Genomic DNA, 22,829 nt, shown 5'->3' on the forward strand with positions numbered 1-22,829 from the left:
CAAGCACTGTACAGAGGCAGCACATTTTACAGATGGGCAAACAGAGGCGTACTTACCAGGGATCTCAGGGACAAGGCCGGAAAACCTGGCTTCAAAGTTCTAGCGCTTATCAGCCCTGCGAGCAGCCGGTGGTGGAAGTTGAATAGCCTAAAAAGTTAGCGGGAAAAGTTGTCTCTTATAACTACTGGGGTGTAAATGGACTCTCATCTTGCCTTTTTAGTAAAATAGCTAACACATTTGGCCAAAGAAGATTGCTTTTCTTCCTTCCAGGAAAGACAGGTTGGAAAAGGCTCAGAAAGGGAGAGGAACCAGACAGACAGCCTTCCAAATTGCCCTGGCCGAGCTCCCTGGCTTCAGATGCGCACTTGAGAAAGGTCTCCTTTTGGTCCCAGGTTTCTCCAGAGCTGGATCCTTGCAACTGGACATGGGAAGGAGCAGGTCGACCAGGTCCCAGGGCAAACCAGTCATCTCCCCTTTCCGCTTGCACAGCACCCTAAACTCGTGTTCAGGAGGAGTAAGGCCGCGTGGGTTGAGCTGTGAGGTGACTGTTCACTGGTCCACGGGTGACACCTCGTTGGGGAGAAGGAGGGGATGCTAGTATGGGGGCATGTGAGGCCTGTTAGTCATTTCCATTTCGAAGGCGCATCCAGAGCGTGGGAGAATATGGGCCTTCTTAATGGCATAGTGTCAGGACTCTTGAGGGACGTGTGAAGGGCACCGATATTCAGTGCAGGGTCTGAAACCGTAGGAGTTCCGCTAACCTCTGGCGCTAATTTGGGAGTTAGGCCACCGGATCCTGGAACATCAGTCCTGATCGCATGGTGGTCCCTGGACGATGCATAAACACCCAACGCGAGCTCAGCTGGTTCGGGGCTTCCCGGGAGGCCGGTGGCCTGGAAGACTGAAGATCCCGGAGGCAGAGAGGCCGGAGAAGAATCAGGCTAAGTCAGCCTCAGGCGAACCACTTGGGACTCTGACGGAGCTCCAGAGCCCCCAAAGCGGTGAAGGCCCCGTGTCGCCCTGCCAGTCTCTAGTCCATCCCTTTCGGCTCCTGAAACTAGTAGGGGAGGGTCCTGGACAGAAGGCAGGCAGGAGGCTGACTGATCCTGCCAGACGGGTGGACTACTCCAACGAAGTTTTGAGGGAGACAGCCCCTGGAGAGGACTTCGGTGCCTGAGACAAAGCGCTCCTGTGGATGAACTTTCCAAAGATGACCGGAACAAGAGTTTGCTTTGACTTTTCTTCCCCCTCCAGGGACCTCCTCCCAGTGATCTGTGGGTTCTTAAACCACGGAGATGGGGTGAGGTGGGATGGGGAAAAGGGGGACTGCGGAGAAGCTCCCAAGCCGATGGAGCCTAACAAGTGGGAGGCTTGTCCGGTCCTGCTCAACACGTAGAACTGCTTGTCGGGAAAGTACAGTCCAACCTCACCCCCCCCTCCCCCGACACCCCCGGAGCCCACCGCCCCAAGTGTATGTTCCGGGTTGTTCTGGTGTCCTGCCAAGCTCGGTTGTGGGAGGAAGCAGTAAGCGCGGTGCGGGTTTTTTTTTTCCTAGATTCCCTCTGCAAAAGTTGTAGCCCCAGGAAAACTTCCAGGTCACCAGTGGGAGCCCCAAGAGGACTCTGCGGCTTGTCAAGCGGGAGGGCCTGGAGCGTGTGCGCCACCCACTGCCGCCCTGGGAGGCCGCCCAGCCCTGCCCAGGGTCACAGAGCTGCCTGCGCCTCCGCGGGCGGCCAGGGGGTGGGACACGCGGCCGGCAGGGTTTGGTCAGTCCCACGCCCCGCCCCAGGAGCTCACTCTGGACGGCGACGTGAGGGTGCGGAGTAAGTACCGGGAAGTTACCCTCAGCCCAGTCTCAAAGTACCGCTCCTGAAAGCTGAAGGCAGATTTTTTTTTTTTTCCTAGAGATAACAAAGACACTTTGTCACTTTGCGCGCTGCCGTGGTGCAAATCTTTAATTGCAAGTGGGGGTGGGGGATCGAGTGTCCCGAGCAACCCAAGCGCGAGTCTCCAGGCGGCAAGGCCCCCTTTGATCAGGAAAATCCAATTATTTGTGTATATACATTTCCCACATAGTGATTACTTCATTAATTGTCCCGCCTTTATCTCCTCCCTTCCCATCCCCCCTAATAATCAGTTCTTTTATCCAGACCAACAAACACACCATAGGAGCTTTGTGGATTCAAAGGATTTGCTTTCGCTTCTGAAAGAGCCGCTATTCTTTGATGATTGGGTAGCGGCAAACTTCAAAGCCATAAATCTTTCCTCTGACTGGCTGGCGGCCCAGCAAAGCCCTTATCAAATTCTTGGAGGTGATCCTGAAGCGCTCAGACCGCGCGCGGGGCGAGCGAGCGGGGCGCGGGCGGGGAGGACTCGGAGGCACGCTGGGCGGCCGCTCGTCCTCGCCTTCGGGTGTCCATGCCTCGGCGGCCGCGTCCCGCTCCACATCGAGCGGCCTCCAAGAAGTAGCCATGGCCGCTGTGGCCGTCCTCCGGAACGACTCTCTGCAGGCCTTCCTCCAGGTCTGGGCCGGGCCGGGAGAGGGCGGGAGCAGGTGGGAATCTGGAGTCGGGATCTGTGCGGGTACTTTGAGCACCTTGAATCTCAAAAGGACTCCCGCTTAAGGGTGCCACTGGAGGCAGACCTAGGTGCATCCATGCCAACTTGACAACTAACCTGGTGTGTGTGTGTGTGTGTGTGTGTGTGTGTGTGTGTGTGTGTGTGGCCTTTGGGGAGGGATGCACGGATTGGGGAGGTATGTGGATGTCAGAGTGGCAGAAAACTGGGCCTGGGTTCACCTTGCTGGACTCTTTTGCTGACTTTAGCCCAGGATAGGCCAAAGAGGAACGCGGTGGCTGCAAGGAAAAGAGCTTATAAAATGCTAGCGCAGACGACCCCACAGCTCGACCGTGGGTGTTCCCAGGCTCTTCCTGACCGCTGGTCCCTCTGCCTCTTCCTTTGCGCCTACCTTCAAAGCTGATTGGCCTCTCTTTGAGCCAAGTAGTTTAGCAAAAAGCGACCGCGCACCGGGGGGTTCAGGTAGCGGGAGCGCTGAAAGTTTCCCGGGACCGCTGGGTGCGCGCGTGGGGTGCGGTGAGGTCTGGGGGAGGGACGGCCCGGCGGAGGAGGGGCAGGGGTATAATAGTGGGGGTGGCGAGCCTGCCCAGAATCGGCGTTTGGAACGCTAACCTTTTGTCTCTTCCGCCCTCCCTCGCCGCCGCCCATGCAGGACCGCACCCCCAGCGCCTCCCCGGACCTAGGCAAGCACTCGCCGCTGGCGCTGCTGGCCGCCACCTGTAGCCGGATCGGCCAGCCCGGCGCGGCGGCGGCACCCGACTTCCTGCAGGTGCCCTACGACCCAGCGCTGGGCTCACCCTCCAGGCTTTTCCACCCGTGGACCGCCGACATGCCCGCGCACTCGCCAGGCGCCCTGCCTCCCCCACATCCCAGCCTGGGGCTGACGCCACAGAAAACACACCTGCAGCCGTCCTTCGGGGCTGCGCACGAGCTCCCACTCACGCCCCCCGCCGACCCTCGTACCCTTACGAGTTCTCGCCGGTCAAGATGCTGCCCTCGAGCATGGCGGCTCTGCCAGCCAGCTGCGCGCCCGCCTACGTGCCCTACGCCGCCCAGGCCGCGCTGCCCCCGGGCTACTCCAACCTGCTGCCCCCGCCGCCACCTCCACCTCCACCGCCCACCTGCCGTCAGCTGTCCCCCGCCCCAGCCCCGGACGACCTCCCCTGGTGGAGCATCCCGCAATCGGGCGCGGGGCCCGGAGGCTCCGGGGTTCCTGGGACTAGCCTCTCCAGCGCCTGTGCCGGGGCCCCCCACGCTCCCCGCTTTCCCGCCTCCGCTGCGGCTGCTGCAGCGGCCGCCGCTGCCCTGCAACGGGGCCTGGTGTTGGGCCCGTCGGACTTTGCGCAGTACCAGAGCCAGATCGCCGCGCTACTGCAGACCAAGGCCCCCCTGGCGGCCACGGCCAGGAGGTGCCGCCGCTGCCGCTGCCCCAACTGCCAGGCGGCTGGCGGCGCCCCCGAGGCGGAGCCGGGCAAAAAGAAGCAACACGTGTGCCACGTGCCGGGCTGCGGCAAGGTGTACGGCAAGACGTCGCACCTGAAGGCGCACCTGCGCTGGCACACGGGCGAGCGGCCCTTCGTGTGCAACTGGCTCTTCTGCGGCAAGAGCTTCACGCGCTCGGACGAGCTGCAGCGGCACCTGCGGACTCACACGGGCGAGAAGCGCTTCGCCTGCCCCGAGTGCGGCAAACGCTTCATGCGCAGCGACCACCTCGCTAAGCACGTGAAGACGCACCAAAATAAGAAGCTCAAAGTCGCCGAGGCCGGGGTGAAGCGGGAGAACCCGCGGGACCTATGAGCGCACCCGGGCACTTCGCAGGCCACCCTCCGCCCAGGACATCCTTCCCAGCACCTTTGCGAGCAGGCCCGGGGCAGACCATCGAGGCTGCTGGCAGAGAGGAAACTTTAAAAACCAACTTTTTATTGTCCTCCTCCCGTACCGAAGCCCTGCTGCCCGGCCCTAGAGCAGAGTGCAGGGCTGGGCAGGGCTGGGAACTGGATCATGATTGAGAACCCTGAGTTATCCCAGGACGGTTCCAAAGTCCGAGCCATCGCCTGCCTGGAAGACCTACAGTCGGGGATTCTACCCCCGGGCTGGCTTTGCTTTGTAGGAATCTCTGCTGATGAAAAATGGAAGGGCCCTGGGAGATTCAAAACAGGGCTTGAGTTTTCGCTAGGCCCGATTCGGGCTTTGTACAGGTTATTTAATAATAGCTTTGTTAAAGAGTAATTATAATTATAACATTAATAAATGTTTCTGTTGTTCTCAGCTCCACGCAGAGCTACAGCATGGTATGTTTCTGTAAAGCGATCAGCAGTTGCAGCGTGAAAATAAATACGTTCATTCCAGGGTCTCCTCAGGAAGACCCCCGCAGAGCTGGTCTCTGATCTTTTCTTCTTCCCGGAGTCCTCACTGAGAGGTCAGGTTTCACCCCGGATCTGGTGGTTCCTGTGTGCTGTTTGTGTCTGCGGTCTTGGGTTTCTAAAGTTTTGGGAAAGTGTGTACTGGAGGCATGGGCAGGCTCAGGGCAGTCAATTTTCAGGTCAAGAGCCCGGGGCAAGATTTGCCCGTCCCAGATGAGGGATCTGTGCAACTCCAGGACTTGATGTGCTTTTTAAGTTTGATACCTGCTCTACATAAAATGAGGTGAATTCCGTGCTGTTTTATTTACAGTTGTTGGTACTTTGGGGACTGTGGAAGGAGCTAAGCGTTCTCAGGGCCTTCTCCCAGGTGAGATTGTTTTTAGTTAAATAGAGAAATTGACAGTTCTTATGTGGATGAGGCAGGGCCAGAATAACACCAAAAAGGTAAATGTGTCTCAACTCATTTGTATCCTAATATTTGGGGTTTCAAACCCAAAACTTAACAAGCAGTTAAACTCTTTTATTTAGAATCAGCAAAACCCAAAACAAGATTTAAATCCGTTATTGTTTTAAGTTATGTCAATGTCAAGCTTCAGTGAATGATCTTTTCATGATAGATATGTGTATATGTATTTATAATATATTTCACAGCCTACAAATTTACCATGAATTTTTGCTTGAAGTCAAACTAAAGGGCAAATTTTCAAAAGCTATGATGGGTTGTTCTTGAATGTTATGTAAATAAAACATAAATATCAACATAATTGAGATGAGAATAACTTATAATGGTAAGAAATTGTTTTATTTATGTGTAATGTGAGACAAGACAGCAAATTATGTTAGATTCCTTGGCAAAGCATGCCTCAGAGGTATTTGCCCTCTTTCGAGATTTTGAACTGTTTAATAAACTTGAAGGCCAGACAGCCATCCTGGGCCTTCAGAAGAGTGAGCTAAATGTCTAAGGGTGTGGCCAGTTTGCAAGTAACAGTAACACAGCTGATAGACAGTAGGGTCAGTACACACCTAAATGTGCATTCTTCATCCCAGTCTATTGTAGTTAATCAGGCATATCCTGATTTAGACCTAGTACATGTTCTATGGGGAAGTAGAAAAGTTACATGAAGTTTTCAGTTACCCACTCTTGAGCCATGGCCTGGGATGTGCTTCAGACTCAAGAAAAGTTGCTTGGCAGCTGATGCGGACTTTGAACTCAGGAAATTTGAGGTGGTTGTGTCATGTGTGTGTAAGAGGAGTAGCTTTGATTTAAAAGGAGGAGGAGGTGGTGGCAATGTTGGAACACACCTGTGATTACTGACAGGTAGAGTCCTTTTAGCATTCAAAGAAATGAGAGGAAAATAAACCTTTATCATGGGGGGAAAAAGCAGACAAAATGTATGAGGTTGAAAATTAAACATGAGAGATAGTGAAGGTAGTATTCTTTGAACTTTGTAATTAAGGAGAAAACTAGGTCAAATATGTGGAATTTGCCAAAATAATATATATGTAGCTTTAAAAACCAAACTAAGTCTTGTGATGACAAGATTAACTTTCTTAGGATTGTGGTTGATCGAGCCTGCCAAATTCAAAAGCAGCCTTTAGCTGCTTTTGGATACACGATAATTGTCTCACTGCAGCTCCATCAATAACTTTAGAAAAAGAAGTAACACCATTATTGAAGGAGGAGTCAGGAAGCCACAGTGATAATAATATCCAAGTTTATGAAGGCATTCCATGGGTATACTGAAAAAATAAGTTAATACAATGTAGAAATGCATTCCTGTTTCCAAGCTGTGGGAATTTGAGTTATTGCATGCTTTGTTTTATAAGTCTGCAACCAGAGTACCATTTTAAAGACATTAAAACTTATTTTGGAACACCAGTATGCAAAAACAATATGCATGACTTAGGCACAAATTAAATATATTACTTATAGCAGAAAATTTAATGGAATTAAAATTAAAAATTTAGAAGCAAATTATTACTAAATATAAACTATGTATTATTTTGAATTGGAGTTTGCCAACTTCCAAAAGTGAGTTTTATCTGCCAACTTTTATCAAGGTTTTTATTTAAGACTTCAGTACACAATTATTTAAAAATTGAAATGGGTATGTTAATGATGTCTCAAATAACATTAGACAATTTTTTTTAAGAAGCTGGTTTGGGCAGAATGGAAATAGAGTATATATTAAATTCCAAATTGGTGACATTTTAAAGTGTACACTCAATGAATAAATGAATCATTTTTCTAAGTCAAGAACTTAGAAAAAGAGAAATTGAATAATATATAAATTATCTAATTCGGAATTTTGTGTTTCTGAATTTAACAATATGGTTTTCTGCTTTTCTCAAGAGAAAAGACATTTCCATGGCTGATCACTTGTTTTCAATGGGTCTGAAGAATTTGCCAAAGAAAATACAAGGGTTACTAACCTCAGTTCCAGTAGTTTCTAGATTTACTAGAATTAAACTTTTACCATATTTTTAAAAATGATTTGCCTTAATTCAGTCAAATAAGACATGCCACTACAAAAGTAATCTTGCTGAGGGTGCTTCCAGTAAATCCTGTTTTGATGACACCATGAAAGGCAGGTGTTTACCCCAACGTGTGCTGTGCTCTGTTCTAATACTGTAGGCTTTGAAGCAATCAGGTTAAAACGCTGTCTTCAGCTTTGTTATTTGGGTCTGCTAGGGGAATGTGGTGGAAGCTGTTACAGAAGTAGCTACGAATTCCTACTCTTTTAAAGTGTGGCTAACGCTTGTTTATGCGGGACTGTAGAATTGCAAAACATTTTTACTTAATTTAGCTTATTGCGTTACACGACAGAGTCAATTAGCAGGGTTTTTTTGGGAGTGAATGAGCTATGTTGAAGAATCAGATTTAAATTTTGATGTCTAGTAAACAACTACAGTTCACTACTGTCCCCAATTAATTGTCACTACTTTCTTCTTGTTTGTATGGTAGAGGGAGGACTTTTAAAAGATTATGAAACCTGGGACACCTATAAAATGCTGCTGGCACACTCCTTGAATCCAGTAAGGAGGACGAAGCAGAAGGATTGCCCAGAGTTCAAGGCCAGTACGGGTTACACAGTGAGTTTGAGGCCAGCCTGAACTACCAAGCAAGACCATACCATGTTGCAACACTCTGTCCAAAACCAGAGAAATGTGTGTTAACACAGTTTGATAATGTAGGGAGAAAAGTAAGGAAAATATCTAGGTAGACACATGTTTATGATGAGCTATATTTAGGTTAATATTGCCAAAATGACATGCACTGTAGTCATAATCTGACCCATATAACAATCTATATAGGCAGTTTAATTTTTTTCTCTGATATTAGTAAGAGTCCAAATTTTTGCGTAAATATCTCTATGTCAATTGTTTTTAAAGAATGTGATGATACTAGATACAGCAGTAGTTCAATTTAATTTATGGACACTATGCAATAACCTGCATAATATCCCTGACTGTTATGAGTAAGTGATGAATTCAGCAAAGATGTAACCCAATAGCTTCAGACCATCACTACTTTCTTGACCATTTCACTGTGTTTTTTTTTACTGCTACAATTTCTTATGTGAAGATGTGCGTGTGTATAACATAATACAATTTCAGCTGACATTTCAATTCTCTCTGAACTATACATAGCTTTTCTCCCTCATCCTTAGCAAATCTCAAACAATTCTCAATGGGAAGATTGCTATCTAATCCATAGTTTGGTCCACGCACGTGGACTTCAGTAGTTTTTATTTAACATATAATAACTGAAGTGTGAGCTAGTTTTTTATATAATACAAAAGCCAAAACAGGGAAATCATATCTAGTTCTTAGTTTGGAATAGCATGGAAAATCTACAGCTTTCACCTTCCAGAAAGTCTATTCAGCCCTATGAAGATGGAGACTGTAAACATGAAATGTAAGCTTGATTTATAATAAAAATATTTACTAGTCACACTTATGACATCAGAAAATACACTCAAATAGTGTAGCATCCAATGAGGTGTCTCCATGCCTTCTGAGTTCTTTAAATGTAAAGTTAAACCATTCAGGCATGCAGGCACTAGTCACGTCTTAGTCGGTACTATCTAATACTCGAGGGAAAACATCTAGTCTTTAGCTCTATTTCATCCGATTCTCAAGGCAAACACCAGACCCACATCCTCATTTATGCTTATGATTGGGAAATGTGTCCTTATTTTGAACATATTTGGAGACAGCATCCTAAACATCTACAGCAAGCTTATTCACGTGGATTTTATTCTTATGTTCTGTGTACTACTTTTTTTATTTTGTGTCTTGAAGAAGGCAAATGTCTTTTTTTTAAAATGTCCATCTCTGTGATGAAAACTTTATGTAATGTGTCTCTTCCTTAAAAGTACAATCACACCAGGCCGTGGTGGTGCACACCTTTAATCTTAACACTCAGGAGGCAGAGGCAGGTGGATCTATGTGAGTTCGAGGCCAGCCTGGTCTACAGAATGAGTTACAAGACAGCCAGAGTTTCACAGGGAAACCTTGTCTCAAAAAAGGGGGAGTTCCAGAGAGATGGCTCAGCAGTCATTGACTGCTCTTCCAGAAGACCTGGATTCAATTCCTAGTACCCACATGGCAGCTTACAACTATCTGTAACTCCAAGATATGACACCCTCACACAAGCACACACACAGGCAAAATACCAATGCACATAAAAAAAATAAAATGCACCCATTATTTGACTTAGTTCCCTATAGTACAGAACCCAGCTGGGTTCTAAACTATACATTAAATTGTATTTTGTTTGTATTTTCAGTACTGGAAATTGAACCCAGTACTCATTCAACTAAGGAAGTGCTCCACCACTGATCTGCCTTCCCCAGTCCAGGGCTTGAACCTTCAGCCCTCTGCCTGAGTTGCTGGTTTTACAGTCACATGCCACCATGCCTAGCTAAGTCTGTTCATTGTATTCTTATAGATATTTTTAATCCCTTGGAATCAGTTTTGCAGATAGGAGACAAATAGATAGGTCTACTTCAAGTCATATTTTATTTATATAGTGTTTGCCGATGTTTTCAAATTTATGATGTCAATGAGAATATTCACATAGCAATAGGAAGGAAAACTTTAAATATGATAGAGGATTTAGGATTGAGATAATCCCAGTCTGGAGTGATTTTTAACTGGTTAGAAATTATACAAAAAAAGTAGGAGCTAGAGCTAAGTTGGTAGAGTGCTTGCCTTGCATGTGCTGGGTTCCAGGTTCTAGAGCTAAGCTGGTAGAGCTTGCCTTGCACGTACTGGGTTCCAGGTCCAACCTCTAACACCACAAATAGGTGGGAGCTACGGCGCACATCCCAGCATTCAGAAAACAGGCTAGAGGATTAGGATTTCAAGGTCATTCTCAGCTACATAGTGAGCTTGCCAGAGGCCAGCCTGGACTACACAAGAATCTGTCTTTTAAAAAAAAAAAAAAAAAAAAAAAAAAAAAAAAAGTAGATTACCCAAATCTGTATATACTGCCTTTTATTTGACTAGGTTTTCAATGGAGATGTTAACTGAGACCATTAGCATCCAGCCTTTTATATTTATTATTGGGATTGGATTTAGAGACTTTCTCAGTTTCATCCTTGATGGAGTCCACGCCATCTCTCAACACTACTTCACACAGCTGACAAGAAAGCCATAGTGGAAACAGTCTGTGCCGAGTCTGGGCTTGAGGTACAAAATCACTGGTCTGTTTCCCATGGAGAGAACTGTACCTCTTCAGTCACAACTCAAAGATTTACCAAGAGCAAGTCTGTGTGTGTCCCCAATGCCCTTCTTAACTAGAACCTGGGGGGCTGTCACGGCCCCCTTGCCTCTCTCTGAGGCAGATCTAGAAGTGGGGGAAAGGGAAACAGATCACTGGAATCAAACAGATAAAACATCCATGTCTGTCTCCGACATTAAAATTTTATGTAATGTGTCTCTTCCTTAAAAGTACAGCTGGTTCTTGATTTGGTTCCCTATAATATAGACCCCAACAGGCTTCTAAACTATACAGGGAGATATGGAAGGGCTCGAAATGGGGTCCTGGGTCAGAGAGCTGGGATGAAATAGCAGCACCTTCTTCTCAGCAAAGATCCCTGGGGAGGATAGTTTTCCCCTTACCCCAAAATTTCTGGATTTGTTTTCCAAACGAACGGTGAGTGTGAATCAGCGGTGGAGCTATCCTGAGGACATTCAGACTTGGAGGATCTCCTGGTATCTCCGGAGGCTGGGATACTTCAAAACTAAAACCTGTGAATGAAAATACTCAAATACATCTCATGGCAATTAACAGTGTAATGTGGCAAACAACAACAGAAAGGTTTGTTTCGGCCGGGCGGTGGTGGCACACGCCTTTAATCCCAGCACTCGGGAGGCAGAGGCAGGCGGATCGCTGTGAGTTCGAGGCCAGCCTGGGCTACCAAGTGAGCTCCAGGAAAGGCGCAAAACTACACAGAGAAACCCTGTCTCGAAAAACCAAAAAAAAAAAAAAAAAAAAAAAAAAAAAAAAAAGAAAGGTTTGTTTCATAGCCAAAAGCATCAAAAGGAAACAAAAACACTTTCGGATAATCAGTGCACCTCACAGAACTGATGGCAGAATTTAGTGCCATCTGTTACAATGTTACATACCTCCTCAAGGCCTGCCTGGTGCTGTTTGTGGAGATTTCGCAGGGAGAGGAGAGAAAGGAAAAGTTTAGGCATCTCTTAGTTACTTTTCTATTGAGGTGAAGAGACACTCGGACCAAGGCAACTTATAGAAGAAAGAATTTATTTGGGGCTTACAGTTTGCAAGGGTTAGAATCCATGACCGGAAGCATAGCAGGCAGGCAGGCAGGCTGGCAGGCTGGCAGGCAGGCTGGCAGGCAGGCAGGCAGGCTGGCAGGCAGGCTGGCAGGCAGGCAGGCTGGCAGGCAGGCTGGCAGGCAGGCAGGCTGGCAGGCAGGCAGGCAGGCAGGCAGGCTGGCAGGCTGGCAGGCAGGCAGGCAGGCAGGCAGGCAGGCAGGCACTGCAGCAGTAGCTGAGAGCTCACATCTTGATCTGAAAGTAGGAGGCAGAAAATATCTTTTGAAACCTCAAAGCCCATACCCAGTGGCCCCTCCAACCAGGCCACACCTCCTCATCCTTATCAAACAGTTCCATCAACTGAGGACCAAGTATTCAAATGTATGAGCCTATGGGGACCATTCTTATTCAAACCACAGCAGCAAGGGATGGAAAACTTTTGAACAGGGTCTGGCTTCCCAGTGTGTTTGGAAGTCAATGCTATGGCAGTAGGATTTTTTTTTTATGCAAAACAAGAAAGCTTTATTGCATACTAACAGCCAAAGAGATGTGGGACCATAAAGTCAAATCCACCTCTGAGATCAATTGGTAGCTGGGTAATTCATAAGAACAGGGAAGGTGAAGTTGCTTGTTGGTTGGGTGACCTGTCTTTAGACAAGACATTGTTTTATGGGGGTGGTAGGAGCTAAGTTCTGCGTGGGAGTTTTTGAAGTTGGGATATCATTGGCCACATTGTTTTTTTTCTGATCCTCTCCAATCTCTCTCTCTCTCTCTCTCTCTCTCTCTCTCTCTCTCTCTCTCTCTCTCTCTCTCTCTCTTTGGTTTTTCGAGATAGGGTTTCTCTGTGTAGACCCGGCTGTCCTGGAACTCACTCTGTAGACCAGGCTGGCCTCTACCTCACGGAGATCCGGCTGCCTCTGCCTCCCGAATACTGGGATTAAAGTCATGTGCCACCACCACCCAGCATCATCTCCATTCTTGAAAAGCCAGCTTCAAACTATAAGAATCATTAGCAGATGCTCTGAAGGCTTTTTTGGAAAGAACTATTAAAGACTGTTATTTGAGGGCTTCTTTCTCCTGGCTGTAATTTGAACCCAGGGCCTTGCCCATGCCAGGCAAGCTCCCCGCCACTTGGCTACATTCCCCCAATGACGTCACTATGAGTGTAGCCAGGCTCAAGATGAGCCTGGCTCTGCCTCCCAAGTACTGGAACTGCTGTACTCATCACAGTCATCTATCAGGAAGTGTATGCCTGTGTTCAAGCCTTAACCAATTTCAATGCCCTTCTTGTCATCATTGAGTCCTACGTCATGAAGAAGTGGTGACTGGCTATGTTCTGCTGGTTCAGGTAGTTATGAGTCTGTTTTGGGTTGAGGGAATGGGTCCCTCAGATAGGGTACCAATCATTAATGGAAAGCAACCATTTGTCTGGTCAATCCAAACAGATAGGTATTGCCTAGACTAAAAATTATCGCAGAGCCGGGCAGTGGTGGCACACACCTTTAATCCCAGCACTCGGGAGGCAGAGCCAGGTGGATCTCTGTGAGTTCGAGGCCAGCCTGGGCTACCAAGTGAGTTCCAGGAAAGGCGCAAAGCTACACAGAGAAACCCTGTCTCGAAAAACAAAAAAAAAAAAATTATTGCAGAGGCAGAGCACAGAAAGGTTAACCCAGCCTGGTAGCAATCAACTGAAGATAATTAAAAATAGGAAGAGGAACAAATCCAAGAGGCCAGGGGTGGGCCTATTAGTGACTCTTCTCACTTTAAAATCTTAACAACTTCTAGGGGCTGGAGAGATTGCTCAGGGGCTTTTCCAGAGGACCATGGTTTGATTTCCAGCACTCATGTGGCATCTCAAAATTGCCTGTAACTCCAGTTCCAGGGGATTTGCCTTCTTCTGACTTCTATGGGCACCAGGCACTCACATGGTGCATGCAAAACACACATACATAAAATGAAATGTTTTAAAAATCTTGACAACTTCTAACCCCACATGTTGAAATATAATATTTTTGTATTAAGAAATGTTTTATTCATTTTATGTACCAATCACAGATCCCCCTCTCTTTCCTCCTCCAGCTCCTCCCTCCCCCAGCCTTCCTTCATCAACGTACCCCACATTCCCTCCTCTGAAAAGGTAAGGCCTCCCATGGAGAGTCAGTACCTCCCATGGTACATTCCGTTGAGGCAGGTCTAAGCCTCTCCCCCTGCATCAAGGCTGTGCAAGGTGTCCCACCATAGGTAGTGGGTTCCAGAAAGCCACCTCATGAATCAGGGACAGATCCTGATCTTACTGCCAGGGGGGCCCTTAAGCAGACCAAGCTATACAACTGTTTTGATTATGCAGAGGGCCTAGTCCAGTCCCATGGAGGCTCCACAGCTGTTGGTCTAAAGTTCACGATTCCTACTAGTTTGGTTTGGCTGTCTTTGTAGATTTCCCCATCATGATCTTGACCTCCTTGCTCATAGAATCCCTCTTCTCTCTCTTCAGTTGGACTCTTGGAGCTCAGCCTGGTGCTTGGCTGTGGATCTCTGCATCTGCTTCCATCAGTTACTGGATGGAGGTTCTATGATGACAGTTAGGGTATTCACCAATCTGATTACTGCAGTAAGCCAGTTCAGGCACCCTCTCCACTATTGCTAGTAATCTAAGCTGGGGTCATCCTTGTGGATTCCTGGGAACTTCCCTAGCACCAGGTTTCTCCCTATCCCCAAGATGTCTCCCTCTATCACGATATCTCTTTCATTGCTGTTGATATATATTATGCAACCAATTGTCTTTTCTATAGCATAGACTTCCCCTTGTGAGGCAAGTAAAACGTCTAGGATAATTCTATTATCCTGGGATACCTGGGCCTGAAGTTCCATCGTGGTCCTGCAGGCCTCTTCATTTGGGACATTGTGCTAACTCCATATTGGAACTCATTTCTGTCATTTGTTTGGGTTCTAGCAGGAGGTGATAGTTAAAAACCCTCCAGCAAAGATGACTATAGAAATGTGATCTTCCTTGTTCTTATTTTTCCTGGAAAGTAACTGAAGATAAATGAATAATTGACAAGAATATTTAAGGAGACACAGAATATTTAAGGAGAACACCTACCTGGTATGCACAAGACCTAAGTCTAATCCCCAGTACTGTTCAAAAAGAAATGAAGAGAGGAGGTGAGAAGGATATATAGAGAAGGAGGGTGGGAGAGAGAGAGAGGGAGGGAGGGAGAGAGAGGGAGAGAGAGAGAGACAATAAAATGCATGCGAGACAAATGACATGGAGAAAACGACAAGAGAAAAATTCCTCTGACTGTACTCTACTGTGCATGATACTCATTCCTGCAATCCAGCACTCAGGAGGTTGAATCAGGAGATAGCCAGCCTAGACTAAAGAGTTCCAGGCCAGCCTGGGCTACAGGCTCCCAAATATTTAGAAGTGAGGTAACTTTCTGGTTTCCACAGCCATGCAATATGTGAGCACCACTGGTTGGCCAGGGTATGTAGTACAGCTGGTGTGATATGTTCTTGTACAGGTTCCTCCTGGCTCGGCCGGGAGGTCATTAGAAGTAGCCTGCGGATCAAGAACTACATGGTAGCTACCAGCATTGGCTCAGTGGGAAGAAGCATTTACTGTGCTCTGCTGATGACCTAAGTTGGATCTGTAGAGCCAGCCTATGATGGAAGAGGAGAACTAACTCCTGAAAGTGACCCTCTGGCCTCCCTACACATGCTCCAAACGTACATATACACCTGTGCATGTGGACACACACACACACATACACACACACACACACACACACCTAATAATGAACAAAAAAAAATTTAAGTACATGGGCAAGAGGAAGCTTTGAAAAACAAAACAAGGATTATATCAGATACCTAGTAATAATACTTGGCCATAATAACTAATAATGACTGGCAGCATCAAAAGTTGAACAGTTATTGGTCTGCGTACTTGCAGGCTTACTTTCTGTGAAAATACCTGTGAAGATATGGAGTGTGGAAGAGTCTTTTGTGGTAGTTGTCTTATTAAGCAATCGTGTACAAGATCACTTCATAATTTCCCAGCTTTGTGTCCTTTTTGCCCAAGTTAACACAAGTGGCCCTTAATTCTGACAGTGTTCACATTTCTTTAGCCATTTTTCTTGTTGTCTGAAAACATTGCTGGTTTGACTGTTCCTCATTGCCTGGGTGGAGCTGACTGATAAATCTTTGCACCCTGAAGGCCTCTCCACTGAAGCCCAGGTTTAATAGGTAAAGCGTTTCTGGGTGATTCCTGGGCCGTCAGAGAGGAGACAGGGACGCAAGACCAGAAGAATCAAGAATCATGTGTCTGTTTTCTGGAATGCAGCTTAAATACCCTGTGGGAGAGGTCTTGAGCCTCTCTTGGGGAGGAGCTGTGTTTGGCGGGCTTTGAATGGGCAGGTTTGGGGAATGAGATGGGGGAGGGAAGTTGATGTGGATCTTCCACCAGAACATTCCAGACTCTTTGGGTGTAGGGATGCCAGGGTGCCAGGGGTTGAGGTGGAGCTCCCACCCAAACACTGACCTGATGGTGAGACTGATCCAGTTCCACAATGGAGGGAAGGTCATTGATCCCTAGGAGTCATTGCTTGTGGTTTGAGTGAGAAATGGCTCCCAGAGGCTCAGGCATTGAACCGGGGGTCCCAGTTGGTGGTGCTGTTTAGAGAGATTATCTGGAGGTGTGCCTCGCTGGAAGAAGTATGTCTTCTTCTAGGGGCGGGCCTTGGGGGTTTAAAGCCTCACCCCACTGCCGGTTCACTCTCTGCTTCATGCTGCTGTCGACCTGCCCCCCACTTAGGGCCCTGTTTCATCTCTGTCATGATGGACTCTTAGCCCTCTAGAGCTGAAAGCCATCATAACCTGTGATTTCCTTAAATTGCCTTTAGTCACAGTGTTTAATCACAGCAAGAGAGAAAAGAAACCAATACAGCACCATAGCCCTCTCAGCCACATTTGGACAACCCAGGCTTTAGAAGAATGGTCTCAAGCTCAACTCACCTGGAGGCTATTGTTTGGTTGGTTGGCTGGTTGTATTTTGTTTTGTTTTGGGGGGGTTGTTTTGTTGGTTTGGTGTTTGTTTTTGGTTTGGTTTGGTTGGGTTTTTTTCTGTGTTTGATTTCTCTGTGTAGCCCTGGCTCTCCTGGAACTTGCTCTGTAGACCAGGCTGGCCTTGAACTCAGAGATCTGCCTCTGTCTTCACAGTGTTGGGATTAAAGGTGTTTTTATATTTTCTGTAGAGGAATGCTGTCATCTTGAAGCACTGAGCCACCACCTCTTATTATTTGTTCTTAGGAAATGTACACATTTTTGACAGGCAACAGGTGTGAAGTTTTAGATGGAAGATATAAAACAAAATTAATAAAAGTGCAACAAATCCATTTTGTGTAATTCTCAAACCAAGAAACATGATTTCCCAAAGTCCTACCAGTCTTTACCAAAGACAGTAAACTGATTTACTTATTAGCCGAGTTTTTAAATTATTTTCTTACTAAGTGACAGAAGTCGGCGTGCATGGCCACAATACTCACATGGCGGCCAGGAGACAGCATGTACAAGCATTCTTCTCTTTCAGCATGTGGTTCCAGAGATGACAGTCAGGTTGTCAGGGCTGACAGCAGGTGCCTTTACCTGCTGAGCAGTCTTGCTGTCCAAACTGGGTTTAGTTTTGTCAGAAAATGCCCATAAGTTTGCTCACAAATGCATTGGAAACAAAGCAAAACTGATAACTCCGACACAGGGACCATGCTCAAGCTGAGATGTAAGTTCAGCCTAGCCACCAGCGAAAGAAATTACTTTCTTTCTTGTTTGTCTGATCATTTGGTTGGTTTTGGGTTTAGTTTTGTTTTGTTTTGCTATTGTTTTGGTTTGGTTTTAGTTTTTTGACACAGGGTTTCTCTGTGTAACCCTGGCTGTCCTGAAACTAACTAGCCCTGTAGACCAGGCTGGCCTCAAACTCACAGAGATCTGCCTGTCTCTGCCTCCCAAATGCTGGGATTAAAGGTGTGCACCTCTCACGGTCATGGGGAGAGATGGCTCAGAGATTAAGAGCGCTTGTTGCTCTTCCAGAAGACCCTGGTTTGTTTTCCAGCCCCGACATGGTGGCTAACAACCTCTAAGTCCAGTTCCAGGAGATTCAGTAGGTGCTGGGAATTAAAGTTGGATCCTGGGAAAGGTAGTGTGTGCTCTTATCTGCTGACTGGCTCTCCAGACAATTTTACTATCTAAAGAGACAAAGCAAACTGTAACGTCTGTGCCATCTCCCCAGATAGATGACCTCACACTGTCAGAAAAAGACAGTGGGTAGAAGGCAGGCCCCTGCATCCTGCAGCTTCAATCCCACAGCCTCAAGCCCGACCCTTCCCCTCGCTTGCATCACAGGAACTGGAGAAGGTGTCCATCCACTCATAGCATTGGTTCTGGGGCTACTATCACAGCATCACAGCTTCACCCATACCTGTCCCCTGGGAGCTGGGAATGTGGCTAATGATCCCACTACCATCTCTACTTCCCTGGAGACAAATAAAGGAGGCTTCCTTCTTAGCCCAGAAGTGGTAGGTAACTACTGAAGCAAAGTGCTGGCATCCCCTGTGTGGTGTCCTGGGAACTGCAAAAGGTCGGGTGAGTGTCATACCTCTCCAAGAACGAGGCTACCAGCAGCTCTAGCCTCAGCACCACCAGCAATCCCATGGCAGAATTAGGGACAGGCTCCTTCCCAAGCCATGGTCTTCAGACTGCATCTGCTAGCCCCGGGGAACCAAAGGACGGTCTCAGACATGTTTTTCAACTCCAGCACCATAGCAGTCTATGCCACAATCCACATCTCAGTGAGAGCCGCCCTCCTGTGACCTAGGAACAGTCCCATCCACGCCCAGCAACACCAGAACCACACGTACCAAGCGCAGGAAAGTGACACTACTTTGTTTGCCCCCCCCCCCGCAAATCTTATTCAAAATAAATCAAAAACATAAATATGAAACTTTAAACTATGAAATTACTACAAGATCAGGGGCCAGAGAGATGGCTCAGAGGTCAAGAGCACTAGCTGTTCTTCCAGAGGTCCTGAGTTCAATGCCCAGCTTCCACATGGTGGCTCACAACCATCTGTAATGGGATCCGATGCCCTCTTCTGGTGTGCAGATGTACATGTAGACAGAGCTCTCATATACATAAACTACATAAATAAATCTTTAAAATAAAAGAGAAATTACTACAAAACAACATGGGGAAGCGCTTTAAGGTGCTGGTGTCGGACAATGAGTTTTTAAAACAGTACCCCCAAAGGCACGGACTTTTTACAAAAGTAAAAACAGACAAATGGGATTATATCAAACTAAGATGCATATGCACAGCAAGATACTAACAGCATTAAGAGGTAAGCTACAGTCGGCTGGAGAGGTGGCTCAGTGTGGTTAACAGCACGGGATGCCCTTCCAGAGGACACTGGGTTGGTTCCTAGAACACACACCACAGGGTGGCTTACAGACATCTCTAACTGTAGTCCTAGGGGATTCTCATCTGGCCTCCCTGGGCACTAGGTACATAAGTCCACAGACATGCATGCAAGTAAAACATACATATAAAGTCTTTTTTATAAAGAGATTTTTTAAAAGAGATTAAGCTACAGACTGAGAGAAAATATTTGCAAAGTCGTCATTTGACAGAGGATTAATGTCCATCCTGTATGAAGAACTCAAAAAGCTGAGCACCCAAGAAACAAATACAAAAAAAAAAAATGGACTAAAGAAGTAGACACTTCTCACAAGAAGACACCAATGGCTAACAGGCACATGGTGTGTGTGTGTGTGTGTGTGTGTGTGTGTGTGTGTGTGTGTGTGTGTGTGTGTGAATGTCACTAACTGGTGAATAATGCAAACCCAAACCATAATGGGATATCATCTCCAATCCCCAACTCCCCCCCACCCCACCCCCACCCCGGTCAGGATGGCTGTTATCAAAAGAGAACAGGCAACAAATACTGGTAAAGATGTGGAGAAATGAGGACTCACTGTTGGTGGGAATGTGAATTAGTATAGGGACTATGGAAAACAGTATGGATATTCCTTTATAAAGATTTATTTATTTTTATTTCATTTGCATTGGTGTTTTGCCTGCATGTATGTCTGTGTGAGGGTGCTGGATCCCCTGGAACTGGAGTTACAGGCAGTAACCATGCTGCCATGTGGGTACTGGGAATTGAACCTGGGTCCTTTGGAAGAGTAGTCAGTGCTCTTAACCACTGAGCCATCTCTCCAGCACCCAGTATGGATATTTCTAAAAGAAAGAATGGAAGAGTGAGAGAGAGAGAGAGACAGAGAGAGACAGAGAGACAGAGGGAGGGAGGGAGGGAGGAAGGAAGGAAGGAAGCCCAACCCATGAGCAGGTCTATCACTATGAACCTATCCTGCAGCATTACTCAGAGAAGCTAAAACACAGGATCAACCTAGATGCCCAGCAATGAACTATGGGATAGAGAAAAGATGCTGTGAACACACAATGGACTGTTAGTCAGCCATCAACAAAATGAAATCCTGTCTTTTGCAGCAGCGTGGACAGAAATGGAGGTCATTGTGCTAAGTAAAATAAGCCAGGCATAGACAAGTGAGTATCACATGCTCTCATTGGTTCGTAGAAACTAGTCTACGATCTACGAAGAAAGAAATGGTACTCCCTAGAGCCTGGGAAAGCAAGGAGTAAGGAGCTGGAAAGAAATTCTTTAAGGCTGTGGGTCTCAACCTTGCTAATGCTGTAACTCTTTAATACAGTTCCTCATGTTGTGGTGCCCCCCAACCATAAAATTATATTTGTTGCTACTTCATAACTGTAATTTCGCTACTGTTACGAATCACAATGTAAATATCTGTGCTTTCTGATGGTCTTAGGTGACCCCTGTGAAAGGGTCATTCGACCCTAGAGGAGTCTTGACCCACAGATTGAGAACGACTGTTTTAAGGTGTGCCAGCACAGAGAAGAGGAATTGGTTCAGTTTTTGTTGTTGTTTTGTTTTTGCTGTTTTCATAGCATGCAGCATAAGTATTGATTTAAAGAATTTATGGTAAAATTACAAAATGACAAAATTTCAGCACATAAAAATGATTAATGTTTAAGGAAATGCTCATTGCCCTGATTGGATTATTACCCACTGTATCAGATTACCATAATGTAACCCATAAAGAGGAACAGAAATCTGTCTCAATAAAACATAAATGGGTATAATTAGATCTGAAAGTTCTGACCCTCGTTTAAGGAAACTATCCTTTCCCAAACCGTGGAAGTTAGGCAAGTCAGTGTGTTCAATTACAATACGTGAGGAGTGTGCTTAATTTAATTCCATATTTGTAGCCTTTAATTTTTAGACTTAGAAAACTAGACTTAAAACATATAAACATAGCTAAATTCAATTTATCGAATAAGGACATAATGTCTGCAATTTAGCAAAGAGTGAGATAATGTCTGCAGTAGGGGGTGTAAGATTCAGTGAAGGCTCAAAGGTGAACGAAATCCTTCAGAGAACTCCATGTCCCAAATGAGAGAAAACGCGTGCACAGATGGACAGAATCCAAGAGGAAGGCCTGCTGAAAGCAGCCACCAGATACGAACAGAATTCTCCAACCGAAACAAAAGGAGAAATGGCCTCAGGCAATAACCATAAGCTGTTTGAGTTGACAAATGGGTATTCTGCTTGGAAGAACCATCCACAGACTCCACCTTCAGGATTCAGAATATAATTCAACTATTACCCAGAGGTGGCGGCGGTTCAAGACAGACTGGTTCCCAAGAAGCAACAAGACCGTCAGCAGGAATGCAAGTCCAGGGACTGGGGGCATAGCTCGGTTGGTAGGGTATGTGCCCAGCCTGTACAAGGCTCTGGGTTCTAGTCCCTCCCCAGGGCCACATAAAGCCAGGCACCATGGAACAGGCCTGTAATCCTAGCACCTGGGGGGTGGGGGGAGGAGATTCAGAAGTTCAAAGTCATCCTCAGCTCCATAGTGAGTTTGAGGATAGCCTGGGCTACATGAGAGCTTGTCTCAAAGAAGAGAAGGCCAGTGACAGGCAAATCCATAGGTCCAATCCTCAAGACCTCCTAAATTAGAAATCCAGAGGCCTAATGGCCTGTGTCTTAGTAAATCTCCCAAGTGTGATAATGCACTTAAGCTTTGCAAATCACTTATTCCAACTAGCGTAAGATGGAAAGTCCATGAAAAGTAACCAGAAGCTAGCCTAACACATTGCTCACAAGTTACTTTGGGAATGGAAAACAGAGAACCTCCCTGGCTGAAATGTCCCCTTGACTAAGACAATGGAATTGGCTGCTGATGAGAAGAGAGCAACAATAGTCTAAATCAAAGAATGATTTCTACGAGCACAATGTGCAGTCACATAGACAGTCCTTTTATAGTCTTTAATGCCAACCAAGATTACATTTTTGAATTCTAAACCACGTATTTCATTTCTTGTAATTTCTTCTTTCCCTTCACTTTACATATAAAAAGTCACGTACTTGACATGTTAGTGGCACTTTCTTCATAGAGTGGAATAATGGCTTTGTAGCAACATCTGTTTTCTTTAAAGGAATTCTCAGCCAATTCGTCTAACTCAGCGTCACTGGATAATTAATAGCTAAGACTCACAGGGCACACGTTCCACTAAGAGTGGAAACTGCAGGCATGTCCCACGCTGCAGAACTGTGGTAGAACTTGACAAGAAAGGACCAATGGGAGCCTCTAGTTTGCTCGATCGCTTTCAAAAACCACCCAAGGGAGCTCAGAAACCAGGGGCATCTCCGGAGCACAAACAAAAACTTCGGATCTTGTAGATACTTGGCCCAACCCAGATACTTCACTTCATCTGGTGTCATCCAGGACCACATTAGTCTCCCTTTTCAATGAAATCTTTCTTGCCCATGAGCTATCTCAGGCCTGTTTTCTAGATCAATGCACAGCTGAGCAAAACTGCTTTGAGAAAAAGCTTATTTCTGAAATTGGAAACAACAAAAACCTCAGGGAATTACTAGGGTTAGGTGTTTTGTTTTGTTTTGTTTTGTTTTGTTTTGTTTTGTTTTGTTTTGTTTTCCAGTGAACAGGTCCCTCT

General features: G+C 46.4%; 1 protein-coding gene across 1 annotated transcript; it reads left to right on the forward strand.

Moving 5' to 3' along the window:
- The first annotated feature begins 1,561 nt into the window (after positions 1 to 1,561).
- Positions 1,562 to 5,583, forward strand: Sp5 (Sp5 transcription factor). The gene is given in 3 exon segments (XM_028881959.2): positions 1,562 to 2,522; positions 3,230 to 3,533; positions 3,536 to 5,583. Coding segments are annotated over 3 exon segments (1,194 nt in total). The 5' UTR covers positions 1,562 to 2,471; the 3' UTR covers positions 4,375 to 5,583.
- The last annotated feature ends 17,246 nt before the right edge of the window (positions 5,584 to 22,829 follow it).

Source organism: Peromyscus leucopus, chromosome 4 (genome assembly GCF_004664715.2).
Source record: "Peromyscus leucopus breed LL Stock chromosome 4, UCI_PerLeu_2.1, whole genome shotgun sequence".
Lineage (NCBI taxonomy): Eukaryota > Metazoa > Chordata > Mammalia > Rodentia > Cricetidae > Peromyscus > Peromyscus leucopus.